General features: G+C 38.9%; 1 protein-coding gene and 1 pseudogene across 2 annotated transcripts; both read left to right on the top strand.

Moving 5' to 3' along the window:
* Window positions 1-1645: 1645 nt before the first annotated feature.
* On the top strand, window positions 1646-15308 carry LOC131798117 (tetratricopeptide repeat protein 28-like). Of its 2 annotated transcripts, none has more exons than XM_066162913.1 (11): window positions 1646-1816; window positions 5425-5493; window positions 5944-5994; window positions 6196-6261; window positions 7204-7263; window positions 7562-7723; window positions 8178-8255; window positions 9102-9169; window positions 9896-10027; window positions 10360-13786; window positions 14330-15308. In XM_066162913.1, exons 3-10 carry the CDS (start codon window positions 5946-5948, stop codon window positions 13747-13749), a joined length of 4005 nt encoding a protein of 1334 aa, XP_066019010.1. In that variant the 5' UTR covers window positions 1646-1816; window positions 5425-5493; window positions 5944-5945; the 3' UTR covers window positions 13750-13786; window positions 14330-15308. The 2 variants fall into 2 exon arrangements, with proteins under 2 accessions (XP_066019010.1, XP_066019011.1); XM_066162914.1 differs by lacking the exon at window positions 1646-1816 and adding an exon at window positions 2675-3305.
* Window positions 15309-15425: 117 nt separating this feature from the next.
* On the top strand, window positions 15426-18768 carry LOC136279699 (uncharacterized; annotated as a pseudogene).
* The last annotated feature ends 1858 nt before the right edge of the window (window positions 18769-20626 follow it).

A 20626-nucleotide genomic window follows, 5' to 3' on the forward strand; every position in this document is an offset into this window, starting at 1 on the left:
CAACTCCAATCTTCACAAACAAAGTCAGTAGATATCCTGCACTTAAAACCCACAAAAATGGACTGTGAAGCATTGTAATAATGAAGTCCTTCTTGTCCTCTACTGTTTTGTTTTCAGTTATTGATTTCATAGTAGTTCTTTCGGTAAATTCCTCCAGTCCTATTTCTAATGGAGAATCACAAATAAGGTAGTAAGCTAAAACAGACATTGCGGCAGTACTGACTCCAGGAGTAATGAGTGCTGCTGACCAACCAAAGTTTGAAGTAAGAAATGCTGTTAACATGGGAGAAATGCTTGTTGCTAAGTTACAGCCAGCTGTAAGAAGACTCCACAGAGTACCCAGCTTAAATAGACATTCACAGATAAATAAAGAGTTTCAACTGCATATTAGCCAAATAGGTACAGGATGTAAGCAGAATCAGTATTCTACCATAAATGCAGCTGTAATCTGACTAGTTATGCTACTTGCTACAGTATCTATTCTGTGATAAACAAAATAACTGACACAAACATGAGCCCTTCTTGTTTGTATTTTGATTGAACAGTAGATAAACTTAAACAATCAGATTATTTGCTCTCCATTTTTATGCATGATAGAAATCCCTCTCTATGTAATTTTTAATTGGAAAGACAAAATGCTTATCCAGGCTATGATGTTTTCAGGGAGTTAAGGTCTGTAACAATAGATTATGTACCTCACCTTTCTCCTATTCATAAATTTGAGTATAGTTTAAGGGAAGAAAATCAGCGAGCTTGAAGCTTAAATTTCTCAAATGTGTACTATATTTCAATGTAACTAACTTATTTTTAATATATTTACCGCATTTTTTAGGCGAATACAGACGAAACATAGAGCTGAGGAAGAAGGATTTTGAAGGATTTTGGTTGTGTCACGATAAAATCTACCTAACCCCCTCTAAGGCTCTGTAGTATTCTAATGACCCCCCTCATTTTGCAACCAGTTTTGTACAATCTTCCCTTTATACTCTGTTATCGACGACTGACCCCCCCTCCGTTTCTCCCCCTCCCAAAATTTTATCCGGGATTTCCCCCGACCTCTACCCCTGACCTCCCCCCCTTATTACAACAATGCATAAAATTGACGTCAAGATTTCCGCTCTAGTCCTGATTTCAATTTTAAGCGTTCGACTTTATTTTTGAAACTCCGACAATCAGTCAATTTGTATTTATGTTTAGTTACGTGCATACCTGATATCAATAAAGCAAACCATACAGTAAAATTAAAACATCTTCTCACAATATACATTTGCGGGCAAAATGGAGTGAGCTTAATTGAAGAAATGTAGAATGGTTTCCGTGTTTACATAGCCTGATGTAAACACTTGGGAGGTTGGGAGAACACGAGATAAGCGTAGGAAACCACGACGCGAAGCGGAGTGGTTTCCAGCTTATCGAGTGTTCTCCCAACCTCCCAAGTGTTTACATCAGGCTATGTAAACACGAAAACCATTTTACATTTTTTTTATAAAATAACTAATGAAAGAGGAACGAAAACCGTGTTTACATACGCTCATGTAAAATGGTTTTATGGCCAATCAGAGCGCGCGTACTATTTTAATTATTTTATAAAATAGCGTTACGCTTTGTGACGAAGATTTCCGCTTTCAGTCCCTAAAAGCTAAGTAGGGGAGCCCCCTAAAATATTTAGAAATTTCCCTTTTCACGTTTTTTTAAAAGGTTGAAACGCCCCTCTGTTTGGGCTAGTATATTTCGATAGCTGTCGTGGGATATTTCCAAATTCATGCTGCCGATAAAGGCTAGAGAAGAAAACTAGATAGAAGTCGGAAACGCCAAGGTGAGATTTTAGTTGTGGTATATGAGAATAATCTCGCCCTCCCGATAACTCAGCGACACAAACGTAGGTACAATTACAGATGTCCGCTAATGTACATAAATTTTCTTGTTTAGCAAAATCCTTCTTTGAATGAACTCAAAAGCAGGTGAATTTTGTCAGCTTACAATATCAGCGCGGCTTTTAACTTTCTTTAGCAATGTAATTTTACTCAGACAGGAGCTCCTGACTCAGAATGTTTTATTTGTCGGCGAAGAGCCTGTCAAAATTCGCAGACGGCGGAGATGTGAAATTGGCTTCGTTAGGTTTACTCAGATCCACAATGCCACATTGAATTTAAACGGGCATAAATCTGGTCGATGAATTTACTGCAAAGAAAACTGAGTTAACATGTCCATGGTTATACAGACGATAGGTTATCACTTTACAGAGTAAAGTTCTTATTTAAATGTAGTTATATTCCATGTCAGCAGTCGTAACGCTGTAAACTACATCCAAATTTCCTCATCATAAATGGTTAGTTTGATTGTTTGTCCATATTCTACGGTTTACTGTGTCTAACGTCAGTCAGCTGAAGATATTTGGAATAACTCACGCGGTCTGGAGAAGTTAACTCCAGGTGAAGTTATAAACTCACGATCTATTTGAGCTTTACATGAAAAGACAGCAAATGGTAGCTGATGATTTCCGCTGTGTCTGTCCTCTACTTTGGCTTTCATTTAGTGACTCCCAAAATTATTTGTAACTCGTGCATGTTTTGTAGGTGACTAGAAGTGAGGATTTGACGATTTTTAATGGTAAAAAGGTTGCTTTTAAAGACTAGAAAAATCGGTCCAAGGTTTATCTCACAAAAACAAAATGGCTGACCTCGTTTCAATCGTTGTGAATCTTTAAAACACCAAACTAAACTGACAAAGGAACACGAGACCAAAATAAAGCTGGGAAAGATATTCTTTGAGATAAATCCCAGATATGATTATGCTCTGTCAATGTAAATGTTTTTCCATTTAAAAGATTGTTTTCAGTCTTTTCAATAGGGGAGATGAAATTTAACTCCCGAGGGCAGCATCAATCAGTTACTGACAATCATGAACCAGCGCCTTCCTGTTTGTGCCTGTATGTGAAACTACCTTTGCCAAATACTAATCGTGGACGAAACATGAATTAAACCACCCATGCAGAAAAACTTAAACCATTTTTTATAACGTTTTCATTCGACGCAAAATGGGAGTAAACTTATTAGGACATCCAATTTGCCGGAATATTTTCGTAACAATTATTAGGTTACGTGACCTAAGCAGTTCCGCTAAAATTAGGGGAACCCCCTCACTTGAGAGGTCAAAACTCTCGTGCGTCTGAGCGAGTTCCAGTTGTATATTTGCATAGTCTTGCAAACGGAGCTGTTGCTGTCGGTTTATTATATCAGCTTTTCTCCTTGACTCTTTGTTAAGGCTGGTAAGAAAACTTAAAAAAGAAGGTCGGAAGTACGGAGGTAAGATTTTGGTTGTTGTATATGTGATTAAATAATTTTGCCGTCCTGATGGCTCGGCGACACAAACGTAGGTATCTTTAGGCAAGTCTATAGTTGCCGTTAGATATTTCCAGAGTCCTCCAGTAGGTTACTAAAAAAGAACTCGGGAACCCCGCGGTAAGAGTTTGGCTGTAGTAGGACTAGTAATTGTGGTTGAACTCACCCTCCTGAAAACTCAGCGACATACACGTAGTTGCAGTTATAGATGTCCGCCAAGTTAAAATTAATATTACCTCGTTTGACAAAACCCTTCTTTCAATGAAGACCCCTAAAAATAGCGGAATTCTGTCAGCTTGCAATGTTGGGGCGGCCTTTAATTTTTTTTACCAGAGTATGTTTACATAGAATATTAATTATTCGGTGAAGAGTCGGGGACATCGATCGCATTCATAACTGTATCACGGTCAGGATACATTTTGCTTTACAAATGTAGTTACATCTCTTGTCATCAGTCCTAACACATCAAACATCGTGTTCATTGCACTTTTACCTACGTAAATCGTTGGAAAAATCGTCTGCGGATATTTCACGGATTACCATGGATCTAACACAAGAATAAACAGATCTAAATGCTAATTGTCAGTTCATCAAAACTGACAATTAGATTCTTGATTTGGGTAGAACTGATGGAAAACTGCCAGTAATGACACACTGTCGATGATTGCCTGTCAGCGAAACCAAGTTGTAAATTTTTCCTTGCTAATATCGCAGAAATAACTCCAAGCTAGTCCATGGGACAAAACTAAAAACTGCGTCTACATTTTACATTTATGTTCAGAAAAAGATCTGAATGTTCGAGTTTTGTGAAGGAATGGGTGACGTCATGAGTTCCGGTTTCAGTTTCTAACGGAGGGGAACCCCTTTTTCCCCACTTTCGGGGAAATTTCCCTGTTACGCTTGAGATGTTTAAAAAACTTCCGGCGCGTTTGAGAAGGTCCACTATAGTAGTGATTGAAACTGGGTCTTTTTAAGGGAAGTTCCATCGTGGACAAATCATATTCCCTTCTGTTAGGCTGTTATAGGAACAGTTTTGATTACTACATGGTTCAATAAAAGGCGAGAATCTGGTTGTAGTTTCGTAAACTTTGCCCCGTTTACTAGGGATAGAATCCTAACGAACTAGAATCAATCCATAGACTCGATTAAGCTCAACTGTTTAATTGCACTCTCCTATTCACTCAGTTACAAGGGGTGTGTAAAGAGCTACTCTGAATAACTTGTAACGAAATCACTCTCTTTACTACATTCTCTACATTGTGATTGGTTGTTGCTAAGTACTGATATAAAAGGTTATTCAAGGTTGCGTCGATTATGCAAAATCACAAAAGGCGGTGCTTCTAGCTCTTGATAACAAATGACAGTCTCTTTAACTTAAAAATTGTCTCTCTTGATATAATGTTTACACTTATTATCTGATATGTGTCACGCACGAAACACAAGGTCTCCGACAGAAGCAGAGGTGTTTACTACATTCGAACTCAGATGATCTTTAAACGTTGTTAAAATACAGCTGTCTACGCATTTACCTTTAAGTGATTCCATTAACATGTGTTAAGTTGGCACAAGGTTTTGTCAGCTGTTTTTTGCATTATGTATTCTTTTGCACTATAATTATATCCGGGCTATGGGAGATGGTGTCAAATTAAGTGAATTGGCTGTTGACTTAGGGGTAAGTTCTATTAAGGCTTTGTCAGAAAGCGAATCTTGTGATCTTTTCCCTTTTCCGGTTGAAAGGTTATCTGCCTTTCCCAGTTCAGAGCTTAAATCTGTAACCGAAGTTACCTTTACAGACTCTCGGTACCACTAGGCGCACACGCACGCATAGCGTAGCCGTTATCCAGGGGAACCGTAAAAACTCTTCCCTGGGTTATAAACAGGCACTTTCCTCAAACTGTTCTCATTTCGAACACTGTGACTGATATCGTCAGCTCTTTAAACTGTTGCGGACCCCTTTACAATGTTTTGCTGTTTCAAAAATATTGAATCTTGTGCTCTTACAATCATATTTGTCAACCTTTGGTCTGATTGTGGCTGATTGATTTTGCTGTTAAGGGCTGAAATAGCGTGTTTTTTCCTTTAGGTTGACAGGTCATGTGACTTATCTAACGCTTGTGCGCCAAGATCGCTCTGTTTACTCTGAATAACACAGGTTGGTTGTGGCTCAAAATCAATGTTACCAATCCTGCTATAATAGCTCTAATTCTCCGAATGAACCCCTCGATTTCGTACTATCTGGGAATTTCATTTTCCGTCAAAGCCTTGAACTTTCTTCAAGAAACAATTGTGGAATACTCAACTGTCTTGATTGTTTTCGCCCATTTATATCATTATCAGAAAAGTTATTACGAAAAATCAACTAATGACGGGTGAACGAAGAAATGGTTATGTTGAATTTTGGGCTAAAAGGGCTAATACTTAAATTAGTTAGGAATTATACATGGCTGAGGCTTGGTTGTGGACTGAGGCATGCCTGCAAATCTAAGCAGGTATAAATGTTGAAAGCCCGTCCTTTTCGATTTCAGTTTAATACAACCAAAGCCGGTGAGATTGATCTCAAAATTGATATCATGAAGTTTTAGAGTATTTGGTTCTTTTGCAGTGATGGCGGAAGATGGTAAGGTCAGCGTTGATGATGGGAAATCTACAGACGGTAAGAAAAAAAAACCTTAATTACAACTAACTTTCTGTCACGGAAAATGTCACATGATTATCATTTCCAGGGTGATTAGCAAAACACATTATTTTACAGATTCGCTCAAGCATGATGAAAAATAAAAGTAAAACCACTTGTGAAAGGTCTTGTTTTTTAAGGGTAATGGTTTCACCATGAACGTGATGTTGTGTTTTCCAGCTGCAGAGGAACGTCAAGTCAGATCTGGTGACTTAAAAGTGAATTTAGCTGATGATATTCAGGCAGGTGAGTAAAGTAGTCTTACATGCAGGTTATAGTCACAACATGAATTTATGGTGTGATTCATTTCCATGTTTCAGATGCCAATTCTTGAATTGAAAGGAAACTCAGTTCCACGCCAAAACTCTTATACTAAGAAAAAAATATGGGAGTATGAAGTTATCGACTGCTTGACCTAACCCAACCTTTAGGATAGCGTATTTCTCAGACTGTATGGAATATTAAATGTGATCTCGTAAGGAACATAAAAATAAAACAAAAAAAACTCAGAAAAATTGTTGTCCTTTTCGTGCCTTCGGGTATCTAACCTTATGAAAAAGGACCACCTGAACAGTCTTTTCTTCGCTTTGTCCTCAGAACCTCTCTCCAGGTAAATCAGTTCCTCTTCATCTACTTTTCCGTTGTCCATCTTAAGGTCTCTATCGTTCTTCCTCTCACCCCCGCCTCGATGGAGTCCAGCACCTGACGTTTTTGTTGATTTTGTCGATAAGATCAACATATATCTCTCCGTTAAACTTATTAATCAGTGTTTAATTGTTTAATCACAAGGCATGCCGGTACCGTGGCGTGTATCTTATGTATCATATCTTATGTATGGCAGGAATCTTCTTTACACGGCGTACTTTTTTAAAACTTTATTTCGCCGCTTCTACATCTTAATTTTAGTTTCGATGAGTAACATATATCAACCACTGGAGATGGAGTTTGACTATTTTCCCAAATACTTCGATTCACGTTGTTTTGAATGAACTTATCAGTGTTTGTCTATGTTTGCTAAATGTTCCAACGTATTTGATTCTTTACTTTACTTGAGCTGGTATGGTACAATTTAGGTTTGAAACTGTTCAGTGGCTGAACTATCACGCCACAATGTTTGGAGGCCAACAGAGAGATCAGAAAGATCCTTGTCCCCTATATACTTGTCTGATTATTTTTCTCTCGTTATAGACGTCCCGGCCGTTTTACGGTCAGATGGTACATCGCAATTTGATGATGCAACCTTAAAAGGTAATAATAACAATTAAAATAAACACAACCTATTCAATAAGGTACGGTCATCGAGTCAATTAGGGTTACGCAATCCTTTTAAGAGAGGCACACAAAGGGACCTGTACCGCTTAGTGATCATGGAACAGGAAAAATACAGACAAATTTTGCAAGTCAACAAAATGACTTTAACGTTTGACAGCCGGTTCAAACTGCTGCTCTCCTGGATATTTTACGCATCTGTATATGTCTGACTGCTATTTTGTACATCCCTATTGAGTTATATTCTATATCATGCATGTTTTCTTCTTTCTGTTAGCGATGGCGGAGGTGTACTTGAAAGAAGGTGACAACGAGTACAGCAAAGGAGAAACCAACAATGCTGTACACTTTTACTCGGAGGGACTGCAAGTGAACTGCAAAGATGTCAAACTAAACGCCATACTCTATAGCAACAGAGCAGCGGCTCAGCTCCTTCTGGGTAAGAATTAATCAATCATTCCAGTTTTGTATTCATTTTGATAGAGATTGATTACAATCATCTACAGTTCGAATGGTGTGCGTGAATGAAAACTTTCGCCGTGCTTGCAGCAACCTCAAGGTAATATGGGAAGGTAGCGCTGGCATGACTGGGACAGGCTCAATGCATGGCCCCGTCACCAACATCACTCGTTCTGGCCGATTCTCTATTCGTCCGCTGGCTATTTGAAAGATGGGATAAAACCTGACACTAAAAATTGTGAACCTCAAATTAGCCAATCAGATATATGAAAATCAGACAGACCGAAATTCAGATGCTCTCGCAAGACTTTTTTGCTAATTTGGCAACTTACCCAGCACTGAGAAGACATCAGTAACTGAAACGTTTAAAGTAGACTCTAGTTCTGAAAGTTGAGAATTTGTCCTTCCGTACTCACACCAAATTATTTTGTCAGGAAATTGGGAAGAAGCTTTGGATGACGCTACAGTGTCTGCTCAATTGGCACCAACTTTCATTGAAGCAATAGAAATCGGTAAGTTCTCTGCAATTCCTGAGACATGCAGAAAATGTCTCCGAGGATGACCGAAAGATTGGACTCATCTGACCAGTTGATCATTCAGGAAAAAAGCTTGTGCTGGGGTTCCGCATTGTCGGATCTCCTTAAATCATTTCACAACCTAATTTATTGTCTTAATTTCGACTTTGCATTTGACAGATCTTCTTGCAAAAGGACAATGAAAATTCTAAATTTCTCATTTTGAAAAGTAATCCGCCTACTCTTATAGGGTTTTGGATTAAGTTGTAAGTTTTGATAGTTAATGAAAAAGCTGCTATATCATTACGTATATTATATAAACTGTGATGTTTTACAATGATTACCAGGCCTGAGAAATGTCTTACCAGCACACGTGTAAAATTACGATGAGCCTTATCGCCCACGCACTTTACAACTTTTTTTTCGAGGGTCGAGGATCCTTTTTTCATTTATTAATAAAGCCGACTTTTATTGTCATAAATTAGTATTATTTTTATATAACATACAGAATAATACATGGCTGCTTAAAGAAATGGAACTTCTCGTCGAGTGTTCAACCCGATATCCTCCTCTTCCCCTGTTCTCTCTCGTAAGCTATCGTGTTGATCACTCGAAGAGAAATTCCATATCTACGCGCACCCATGTATACCTCTCAATTTCTTAACCAGTCTCCATCTCACACTCGGTCTCGAGTCTGGTAATTTACTTTGACTGTGTACATTGCGAGACATCACTAAAGTTAAGATTTGTAAGATTGAAATAGAAGTACAGGTTGAGGTCCTTTATTATCCGCAATGCGAAAAATGATCTTTCTTGATGTTAATTTTTTTCAATTTCTTTAAGGGGCCAGTGCATGTGTACAACAACACTTGTATCAAGAAGCCATTACCTGGTGTCAGAAAGGATTGGCAGTATCCTTTGACCAATGTAGAAAAAGCCAATTCTGCTTTGGAGATTTCTTTCATTTAATTACTCATGTAAAATAGCGAAAAGTAGGCGGTTCCCATATCTTGTTGACTCTGATAAATATACGAATTCAAGAAACCGGGCGACTTGTCATGTATATTAGACGGCCAACAACACCAGAAATCATCTTAAACAGTACTGGGTTCAAACGTTCACCTGAGTGATGCCCTTAACTATATCAGCTCTTACCATAATGCTCAGTAGGTGCCAAACAACTCCAAATTCCTATCAAACCTCATGCCTAAAAACAAAGTTCTATAATTCCTTTTCTCTCATGTCCTATCACTGGAGTTAAAACCGTCTGCCTGCGCCATTGGCAGTGTCATTGCCAGCTCCAGTCACCGCAAGTGTGCACATTTACATGTAAGCTTATATATTCGTTAACACAACTAATCTAGACCATGAGAATTAAGTGCACAATTTTGCACAATAATGCTGGCTGTGCTTCTTGCACTGGTAGTACTTCTGCTTCTACCACCCTCACCATTACCGGTAATAGAAGCAGTAGAGGTGGTAATAACTGTATTTGTATTACTTTCAGCTATTGTGGCCAATTTTCATTACACTGGATTGAATGCTGGCATGAACTGTGTTGAGTTTGAAATTGTAGTGTAAATAGAACTGATCTAAAACTCTTTAGAGGGCAAATTCTTTGACTCGAGCCTTTTAAGATTAACAAAAACAATAAGAAGTTACTTGATTTGTGGACCGAGTGTGATAATCAACCAACTGATGGCACAGATGAAACGAGAATTAATCAGGAAATTAACATTAACCGTGACGATACCAAAGAGAAAATCGAGGTAAGAGAAAGTTTACGACTTTAAAATTAATCGAAAACCAAGAGGTAACGCGGAAAGGGACGCTTCCATGGAAGACAGACCAGCTCAATTTTTCCGTATATATATATATATATATATATATATATATATATATATATATATATAGTAGTTAAGTGCACTATAAGGGTAACCTTCTCAGTCCATATCCAGCTGGCTTTGTTGCATAAATTGAGTAGCACCATAAGCAAGTCTGGCCCATGTAATAAGCCATCGAGAAACGTAATTAAGGAAAGATAAGCCAAGGGGATAAAAGGTAGTCAAACAATTTCAATATTTCTAATTTTAAACCTTAGGATATACAAATCAACGATCAGCTACCTCAAACGGCTGTCCAAAAGATCCTCCACTATAGAAAAAATTTGCATTTTTCTATTGAAGTAGGGGACAAAGCTGGAGAAGGGAGGAGTTACTGCAATCTCGGCAATGCTTATCATAGGCTTGGAGATTTCAAAAGAGCCATCCAGTATCATGAACGTCATCTAAAAATTGCCAAAGAAGTGGGAGACAAGGCTGGAGAGGGAATCAGTTACTGCAATCTCGGCAATGCTTATCATAGCCTAGGAGATTTCGAAAGAGCCATCCAGTATCATGAACGTCATCTAAAAATTGCCAAAGAAGTGGGAGACAAGGCTGGAGAGGGAATCAGTTACTGCAATCTCGGCAATGCTTATCGTAACCTAGGAGATTTCGAAAGAGCCATCCAGTATCATGAACGTGATCTAAAAATTGCTAAAGAAGTGGGAGACAAGGCTGGAGAGGGAATCAGTTACTGCAATCTCGGCAATGCTTATCATAGCCTAGGAGATTTCGAAAGAGCCATCCAGTATCATGAACGTCATCTAAAAATTGCCAAAGAAGTGGGAGACAAGGCTGGAGAGGGAAAGAGTTACGGCAATCTCGGCAATGCTTATGATAGCCTAGGAGATTTCGAAAGAGCCATCCAGTATCATGAACGTCATCTAAAAATTGCCAAAGAAGTGGGAGACAAGGCTGGAGAGGGAAAGAGTTACTGCAATCTCGGCAATGCTTATCATAGCCTAGGAGATTTCGAAAGAGCCATCCAGTATCATGAACGTGATCTAAAAATTGCCAAAGAAGTGGGAGACAAGGCTGGAGAGGGAAAGAGTTACGGCAATCTCGGCAATGCTTATCATAGCCTAGGAGATTTCGAAAGAGCCATCCAGTATCATGAACGTCATCTAAAAATTGCCAAAGAAGTGGGAGACAAGGCTGGAGAGGGAATCAGTTACTGCAATCTCGGCAATGCTTATCATAGCCTAGGAGATTTCGAAAGAGCCATCCAGTATCATGAACGTGATCTAAAAATTGCCAAAGAAGTGGGAGACAAGGCTGGAGAGGGAAAGAGTTACGGCAATCTCGGCAATGCTTATCATAGCCTAGGAGATTTCGAAAGAGCCATCCAGTATCATGAACGTCATCTAAAAATTGCCAAAGAAGTGGGAGACAAAGCTGGAGAGGGAAAGAGTTACGGCAATCTCGGCAATGCTTATGATAGCCTAGGAGATTTCGAAAGAGCCATCCAGTATCATGAACGTGATCTAAAAATTGCCAAAGAAGTGGGAGACAAGGCTGGAGAGGGAAAGAGTTACTGCAATCTCGGCAATGCTTATGATAGCCTAGGAGATTTCGAAAGAGCCATCCAGTATCATGAACGTCATCTAAAAATTGCCAAAGAAGTGGGAGACAAGGCTGGAGAGGGAAAGAGTTACGGCAATCTCGGCAATGCTTATGATAGCCTAGGAGATTTCGAAAGAGCCATCCAGTATCATGAACGTCATCTAAAAATTGCCAAAGAAGTGGGAGACAAGGCTGGAGAGGGAATCAGTTACTGCAATCTCGGCAATGCTTATGATAGCCTAGGAGATTTCGAAAGAGCCATCCAGTATCATGAACGTCATCTAAAAATTGCCAAAGAAGTGGGAGACAAGGCTGGAGAGGGAAAGAGTTACGGCAATCTCGGCAATGCTTATGATAGCCTAAGAGATTTCGAAGGAGCCATCCAGTATCATGAACGTCATCTAAAAATTGCCAAAGAAGTGGGAGACAAGGCTGGAGAGGGAAAGAGTTACTGCAATCTCGGCAATGCTTATCATAGCCTAGGAGATTTCGAAAGAGCCATCCATTATCATGAACGTGATCTAAAAATTGCCAAAGAAGTGGGAGACAAGGCTGGAGAGGGAAAGAGTTACTGCAATCTCGGCAATGCTTATTGGAGGTTAGGAAATCTGGAAAGAGCCGTCAACCTGTATCGTTCTTGTGTCGTAATTTTTGACGTTATCCGAGCCAATTTGCGGTTCAGAGATGATTGGAAGATTAGCTACCGCGACATGCAAAGAACCGCATACACTTGTTTGTGGTGTCTTCACCTAAAACTAGATCAAATTTTGGATGCGCTTTTATCTGCTGAACAAGGACGTGCACAGGCTCTTAATGATCTGATTTTTTCTAGGTATGGGTCGGGAGGAACACAGCCTGGGCCTCACACTCCAGGGAATTATGATCTTGAGGTCCTTGCAAGCTGTGCTGTTTCACATACAGTTTTCATGGCTGTAGATGATAAGGCACGCAAGATATTCTACTGGTTTATTAACAGCTTTCAAGATATTCAATTGAGAAGTACTGAGATAAGTAATTATGGCTCGTTCGAAGATGTCAATACCTTTATTGGAAGCTTAATGAACACAGTATCAAGAGCGTTTAAAAGAGGTGTTATTGAATGTGAAGATCGCTCTCTTGATGAGCCCTGCACTGAAGAATTGGTGAAGAAAAGGTCAGGTCGTGGTTATTTCTCTCCTGAAAGCTCACCGAAAGCTGCCTTGAGGATGTTGTATGACGTTATCATTGAGCCGATTGGTGATCTGATCAATGGCGATGAAATTATCTTTGTTCCCGAGGGTTCATTGTGGTCTGTCCCTTTTGCTGCATTGATGGATCCCGAGTCAAATTATTTGTGTGACTCTTTCCGAGTTCGAATGACCCCATCCCTAACTACTTTGAAGTTGATAAACGATTACCCAGACGACTTCCACAATAAGAAAAGTGCTTTACTTGTGGGTGATCCATGTTTAGAGGGGGTTCTTTACAAGGGGAGGAAGCTCGATCCACTGCCATGTGCGAGAGAAGAAGTTGAGATACTCGGGAGAATCCTTGGCGCTGATCCTCTTATTGGTGAAGAAGCAAGAAAAGATGAAGTGTTGAGGCGACTTCCCTCTGTTGCCTTGGTGCACTTTGCTGCACATGGCCGAATGGAAACAGGCGAAATTGCCTTGGCGCCACGAAGTACCTGCTCATCACTGCTCTTTGTTGAGGAGGATTTTATTCTAACAATGAAAGATGTGCTGGATGTTCGGATGCGAGCGAGGCTGGTTGTGTTAAGTTGTTGTCACAGTGGTTGTGGAGAGATTAAGGCTGAGGGAGTTGTTGGAATTGCAAGAGCGTTTTTAGGTGCCGGCGCTCGCTCTGTTCTCGTGTCGCTGTGGGCAATTGATGACAAGGCTACTCTCGTGTTTATGAAACATTTCTATGAAGAACTGGTTACTGGCAAGCTTGCAAGTGAAGCTCTTAACCAAGCTATGAAGAACATGAAAGAGTCTGAAGAGTTCAGCGATGTGAAGTACTGGGCACCCTTTGTACTCATTGGGGATGACGTCACTCTGGAATGAATTTGAAGATAGGAGTTTGGGATATTGTCAGATGGAGGTAGGCAAACATTAATTGATAATATATATTTTGAATCAAGCCCGCATCATATTTGCATGAAGAGAATCAATCACGCCAAGGTATAAGTTTCTGCCATTCAAATTTTAGTGCTCCGAAAATGATCAAATTCGCGAGCGGCTAACTGCAACGGCTTTTATGTCTTCAAAGATGATTTGCTCTTAGTCACGCAATCGCAACGTATGATATGCAATGAGCAGCAAAATGATATTCTGGTTTAATGGAAGACTTAAACCAAAACTTTTCCAAGGATGTGTAATGATGAACATGATGACGTAATATCAATCTCGGAGTGTGTACAATGTATATCAAAATGAGTGAAAGGAATATTAGCTCGTTCCGCGCTGTTGCTACGCATAGCTCGTATCGTAAATGTTGATTATGAAGTTCATCACTCCTTCAATTTCTGATACTTCTACATATATCGGTGTGTTAAACAGGTTTCTTACTTCAGGAACGTATTCAACCTATGTTAAAATGAACAGTTTCTATTTTCCTTTCTGACCCTTTTTATCCTGTTTGTAGAAAAGACGAGTTCCTTGCTGATGGTTTTTGGCAACGATTTGAAACCAACTTCTCCGGCGACAGGAACTTCCTCGGTATTTTCGGCGATTTAGCTTGGTTTTAAAGGCATAATGTCTCAGTTTTAAAACGTCCTGATTATCTCGGCATGTAGCGATATTGTCTGTCAGTAAAAATACACTAGTTTTTAAATTAACTCAATTTTAATTTCTTAGTGCATAATATGAAAGACAACAGTGTGTTGCAGAATAGTCGGTGAACTATGGTAGATTTTGCTTGCAATTGAATTTTAAAAAAATAATTTCCGTTTTACTGATCACGATTGAAATAGTTAAAGTATTTTAAGAGACTCAAGAAGTAGTGGGCACTTCCTCAGTTAAAAAATTTTGGCGAATTTTTCATTTGTTTCTGGAATGAGTAGAAAGTTAAACTTGGAAGATTTATTCACAAAGAATTTATTTCAAAGGACCATCTACTTTATTTGTAGATTGGGAAACAGTTTATTTCGCTAGTAGGTCGTGTTGGTGATGTTTTTCAATATGAATCTTACGAATGTTTCAGTTGCATCGTAAAATTTAATTCAATTTTAAGTTGAGATTTCCGTTCTTGGTCAATTGCAGCATCGAGGTAGTTTCTATGCAAATTGAACATTAAAGTTTGCCGTATGTTTTTATATAACTGTGAATCTATGACAATCATATTTGTCTATATACTTCATATTAACTTCATTACTGCGAAGATCGTTTTCATATTTACTATCTTTAATATAGTGTTTAGTTTTCGGTTTTTAGAAAAGAGTTTTGATATCATGTCAGGATCCTTGTGTCTTTTAAATTTGCTTGAGTTGGATTTTTCTTTCATCAAGCCCTCTCTGTAGAGACAGTTTTTGTAGCGAGTTAGGTACAGTGATTGACTCGGAAAGTTATTGTAATCCCTTTGACTTACTTTGTTATCACGTGAAAATAAAAACTGAGTAACAGAATGTCCCTTGTTATAGATCTGGGCCCAGTTGTTCAAAAAGTGGATAACGCTGTTCAACAGATAAATCAATATCCAACGGATAACTGTTGAGAAAACGTACTGCGCTATCCAGTGGATGGCGATTTATCCAGTGGATAGCGTTATCCTACTTTTGAACAAACGGGCCTGATGATGGAACTCAGCCCCGCAACATCTTGTAACCCCGAACATGGACGGATTCGAAGCTCAAGCATTGTGATTTTGTGGTTGGATGCTGCTGTGGTTGATCATAGTTAATAGCACCCTCTGCGAAATTGGAAGGAAGGAGATTCGATTCTCGAGGGGAACTCAAATCTTTTCAATCAATTTGAGTTCCCCTCGTTTAGTTCCTCTTCCCTTTGTGTCACGCTCGTTACGATTTTGGAACAGCGTTTTATTTTCTTCTTTTCTCGTTTGAGTCATCGAAGATGTCGTGAATTGTTAAAGGGAGTGTAATACATGTTTTCCTTATTCAATGTAAAAAAGTGGCATAGAAAACGAACTTGCAGTTCGTTTTGTCCATTTGACTTATTTCAGGGAAAAAAATCGGCATTTTAACTGAAATTCCACTTCCGGTGAAAACAGTAGCGAGAAGTGGTGACTTAAATAAGCGGTGGCACTAAAGTATCGCGCAACACGTATTCCACAGTGTAATTGGTATGGCAGCTCGTGCAAATAGCAGTAGTTCTGCGGACGGTGTTTTTTTTTTAGAAGGGAGTGACTCGAATGCCTTAAGATTAGTATATGGCAGCGATGGGGATAATCCAGAATCTTTAGGGGAGTCTGGGCCACGTCCTTAACAATATGGGCCGCGTAGGGTTCACCGAAACGATCCGCACGAAGACAGAACGGAACATGTTGACAGCGTTAATGGTCGTCTCGGAAACTCAGACTGGTATTTAATTTACCGTGTTATTTATTTGTATTTGACAAAAAAATCCAATAAAGCAAGGGTACAACCTAAAGGAATGCATAGAAATTTTTTAAGCTGAGCTTCCGAAGGTGTTTTATATAGTCTATCAAAAATACAATAAATATGTGGAAATGGAGAGGGCTTACGCTTCTGGGAAGGATACAGCTTGTTAAATCGTTTATTATCCCCAAAGTCTTGAGTAAAGGGTCGTTGATTACAGTCACAGATGATTTAATTAAAGAGGTCAACAGTCTGATGTACCGTTTTAATTGGAAAGACAATGATAAAATTAACGCGCCGCTCTTATCAATGATACGAGGATGGAGAGCTTAAGATGTTGGATATTCAGTCGATGATCCTCGCACAGAGGGTGATGGTATTAAAAAGATTTACAAATAAAGATTATAACAGCTCTTAGAAAATAACATTGAATTACTTCCTTTCCTAGGTAGGGGGAGAATTTGTTCTTAAGTCTAATTTTGATACCAGACAGTTACCTATCTAACTTCCGACCTTTTATAAGGAGTGCCTGGACGCTTGGTCCATGTTAAGGCAACCTTCGATACTTTCGTATGAAGATGTAGATCACCAGGTTATATGGAAAAATAAAAATAATACTGTCCAAAAGATCTCACTTTTCGAAAAACACTTGCTTTCTAAAGGAATTTTTACGATAGGTGATCTCATTTCTGACACTGGAATCTTCTTAAAGGATGTGAAGGTATTACATGAAAATTTATCTCCGATACCACATTTTAGGTTAATGAGCGTCGTAGACGCCATTCCTCGTGACTGGAGGCGTATTATTAGACAAAGCGCTCAACATCTCCCTTCTCATACCGATGACATAATTTATTTGAAATTAGAAAATTCTGATGTAATGCTAGCAAAAATCACGTCCAAATCACTTTATAACGCGTTTAAAAGCAAAAAGCATATCCCTCCAACTGCGCAAAAAAAGTTCGATGAAAAATTTCCACAGTTTCCGTTTGACTGGAAGAAAATATACTCCTTGCCTTTTACCGTCACAATTTAAACTTAAATTAGAGAATTCCAATATAAAGTATTAAATAATATAGTACTAACAAACGAAAGATTGTTTAAGTGGGGATTGTCGGATTCGCCTTTATGCACTTTTTGTAGAGTGGTTGAATCCTTCGAACATATATTTTTTTACTGCAATGTTACAAAGGCCTTCTGGGAAGCTTTCTGTTCTTGGCTTGGTGAATGTCAATTTAACTTTCAAACATTTTCAATAATGGATATATTTTTTGGAGTTTTCAATGCGGAATAGGACTTGATTATTCTAAATCATCTAATACTGACAGCTAAATTTTATATATACAAGTGTAAATTGAATTCTAAGAATCCCTCCATACGAGTTTATAAGGCCAAGATCGGGGAGATATAACAGGTAGAAATGAAGATAGCAGCAAAGCGGAATACATTAGCAAAACATTTTCAGAAATGGGATAGGCTTTTGCCACATATCGGTTTATGTGATGGGTGTCATCCAAACAATGCAGAGTAGCAGAAGAAGTCAAATTTTATTGTAAAGCATACAATTTCGCTATATACTATTAGTAAGATACTGTAAGTAATTTACCGTAACATATTAAAAGTAGTGTAATTTGTCGTAAAATAATGAAAATGTAGAGTATTGTGTCGGTAGTGTAAGTAATCAAGAGTAAGTCATCTTCTGTAATCAAGTTTATTGTAAACTATGCTTTGTTAGTAGTGTGTTCTCAGTAAATTATTGTAAGTGACGCATTGTAACTGAGTCCTGTAGTGTATTGTTAGTAGAGTAAAGTTTTGTAAAACGTAAAAAAAGAAGAAAGAAATCACAAAAAAAAATCTTGTGCGGTAAACAAAATCCGAAACACTTTTCCGGCGGATTTTGGAACGTTTTTCACTGTATTAAACCCCTAGCCTTTGAGAGAAAAGGTACATGTTAATGTAGATATGGTTATTTATGTCTTACAGCACTAGCGGTTGTGCCTGTTTGTTAGGAGATATTTATGTATTGCTTTCCTTTATCTCCAAAGAATTTTCATCTTTAAGCAAGTTGTAACTTCTACATTTCTTTGTATGGCCTGCATAATTATCGAATCGTGTTTGTGTTTGCTTCCATTGAAAATACTAAAAGATAGTTTCGCAATCTGGAATCGGGATCTTTTGAGCTATATTCAGAATAAAAAAAATAGTCCTTCTGATCTTTGAATGTAATTCCACTGCTGTGAAAACGGTGACATAAATTCTTCAATTATTGTTTCTTTGCAGGGTTTCTCAAAGGAAGCAGCAAGTGGGGTTGGCATGGATTCCCATAGAGAAATAAGAGTCAATTATAGCATCATGTATAAAATTCTTTATATCAAACCCAAAAAATTGCTCATTACATTACAAACCCACATCAACGAATTCTCTTTCTTTGACATATGTTTCGAATTCATGCAAAGGTTCAGACAGGTTAATGTCTTCTATGGGCTCAGCGCTGGCTCCCGAACTGGCTTCCCCACAATCTTTCAATTGATGAGAAAAAAGGTGCTTTTGGGAGAATCGATAAAGCTTTAGTTATTTAATACTCGTAGGGTTTCCATGTCAATCAATTTAGTACTTACTCTGATGACCTCTAACTTTTGAAGAACTTCACTTCTCCTCGGTTTTTTGTCAGTGCGGTCGGCCACTTCCGAATCCTCGCCGTCTGCCGACTGTATGGGTCCCCTTTTTACTTCAGAATCATTTGCTTCCGGTAGGGCCTGAATCGTCGGTACAGCACTAGGAAGAAGTTGTTTTTGCATTTTAAGGCCCATTTCAACCATGTAGCTTTTCTCATCGCAATCGGGAGAAAAATGACTGCTACAAACAACAAAATGTTCGAACGGCTCGACGAAATGGACTCCTTTTACTTGAACAAATTTAACCCTTTGTTGTTTCAAATTTCCTTTATTTGGAGATCTTTGCATTGTATGCCCAGTTTTGTTTGAATCAGTACAAAACTAGACGACACAACGCTTTACCGTTATGAAAAAAATCGAATATATTGAAACAAACTATAAGTAAAAAAATCTTGACGAGATCAGTAAACAACGGCTGTGGAAAAGACTTATACGTATCTCACGCGAGTGTGAAACAAAACTTTGGAGGTCACAGAAAAGATTGCGCCATTCAAGATGGCGCTTGTCTGACGAATGGTACTTTTGGTATACTTGATATATTTACTAAACGTGAAGAGGAAATGTAAAATGTAGATGTGGGTTAACGTGGTAGAACATGGTTAACTAAGGGTAGGTGTGGGTTAACGTGGTAGAACATGGCTAACTTAGGGTAGATGTGGGTTAACGAGGTAGAACATGGTTAACTTAAGGAAGATGTGGGTTAACGTGGTAGAACATGGCTAACTTAGGGTAGATGTGGGTTAACGTGGTAGAACATGGCTAGCTTAGGGTAGATGTGGGTTAACGTGGTAGTACATGGCTAACTTAGGGTAGATGTGGGTTAACGTGGTAGAACATGGCTAACTTAGGGTAGATGTGGGTTAACGTGGTAGAACATGGCTAACTTGGGGTAGATGTGGGTTAACGTGGTAGAACATGGCTAACTTAGGGTAGATGTGGGTTAACGTGGTAGAACATGGCTAACTTAGGGTAGATGTGGGTTAACGTGGTAGAACATGGCTAACTTAGGGTAGATGTGGGTTAACGTGGTAGAACATGGCTAACTTAGAATAGATGTGGGTTAACGTGGTAGAACATGGTTAACTTAGGGTAGATGTGGGTTAACGTGGTAGAACATGGCTAACTTAGGGTAGATGTGGGTGAACGTGGTAAAACATGGTTAACTTAGGGTAGATGTGGGTTAACGTGGTAGAACATGGTTAACTTAGGGTAGATATGAGTGAACGTGGTAGAACATGGTTACCTTAGGGTAGATGTGGGCTAACGAGGTAGAACATGGCTAACTTAGGGTAGGTGTGGGTTAACGTGGTAGAACATGCCTAACTTAGGGCAGATGTGGGCTAACGTGGTAGAACATGCCTAACAAAGGGTAGATGTGGGTTAAAGTGGTAGAACATGGCTAAATTAACGTAGATGTGGGTTAACGAGGTAGAACATGGTAAACTTAGGGTAGATGTGGGTTAACGAGGTAGAACATGGTAAACTTAGGGTAGATGTGGGTTAACGTGGTAGTACATGGCTAACTTAGGGTAGATGTGGGTTAACGTGGTAGAACATGGCTAACTTAGGGTAGATGTGGGTTAACGTGGTAGAACATGGCTAACTTGGGGTAGATGTGGGTTAACGTGGTAGAACATGGCTAACTTAGGGTAGATGTGGGTTAACGTGGTAGAACATGGCTAACTTAGGGTAGATGTGGGTTAACGTGGTAGA

Source organism: Pocillopora verrucosa, chromosome 3 (assembly GCF_036669915.1).
Source record: "Pocillopora verrucosa isolate sample1 chromosome 3, ASM3666991v2, whole genome shotgun sequence".
Taxonomy (NCBI): Eukaryota; Metazoa; Cnidaria; class Anthozoa; order Scleractinia; family Pocilloporidae; genus Pocillopora; species Pocillopora verrucosa.

What these genes read in the sequence shown, in the direction of transcription:
- LOC131798117 (XM_066162913.1), top strand. Translation starts at nt 5,946, where the DNA reads ATGGCGGAAGATGGTAAGGTCAGCGTTGATGATGGGAAATCTACAGAC. An exon ending in TGATGGGAAATCTACAGACG is followed by an intron (nt 5,995 to 6,195) that starts GTAAGAAAAAAA and finishes TGTGTTTTCCAG; the next exon opens with CTGCAGAGGAACGTCAAGTC. An exon ending in CATTGAAGCAATAGAAATCG is followed by an intron (nt 8,256 to 9,101) that starts GTAAGTTCTCTG and finishes AATTTCTTTAAG; the next exon opens with GGGCCAGTGCATGTGTACAA.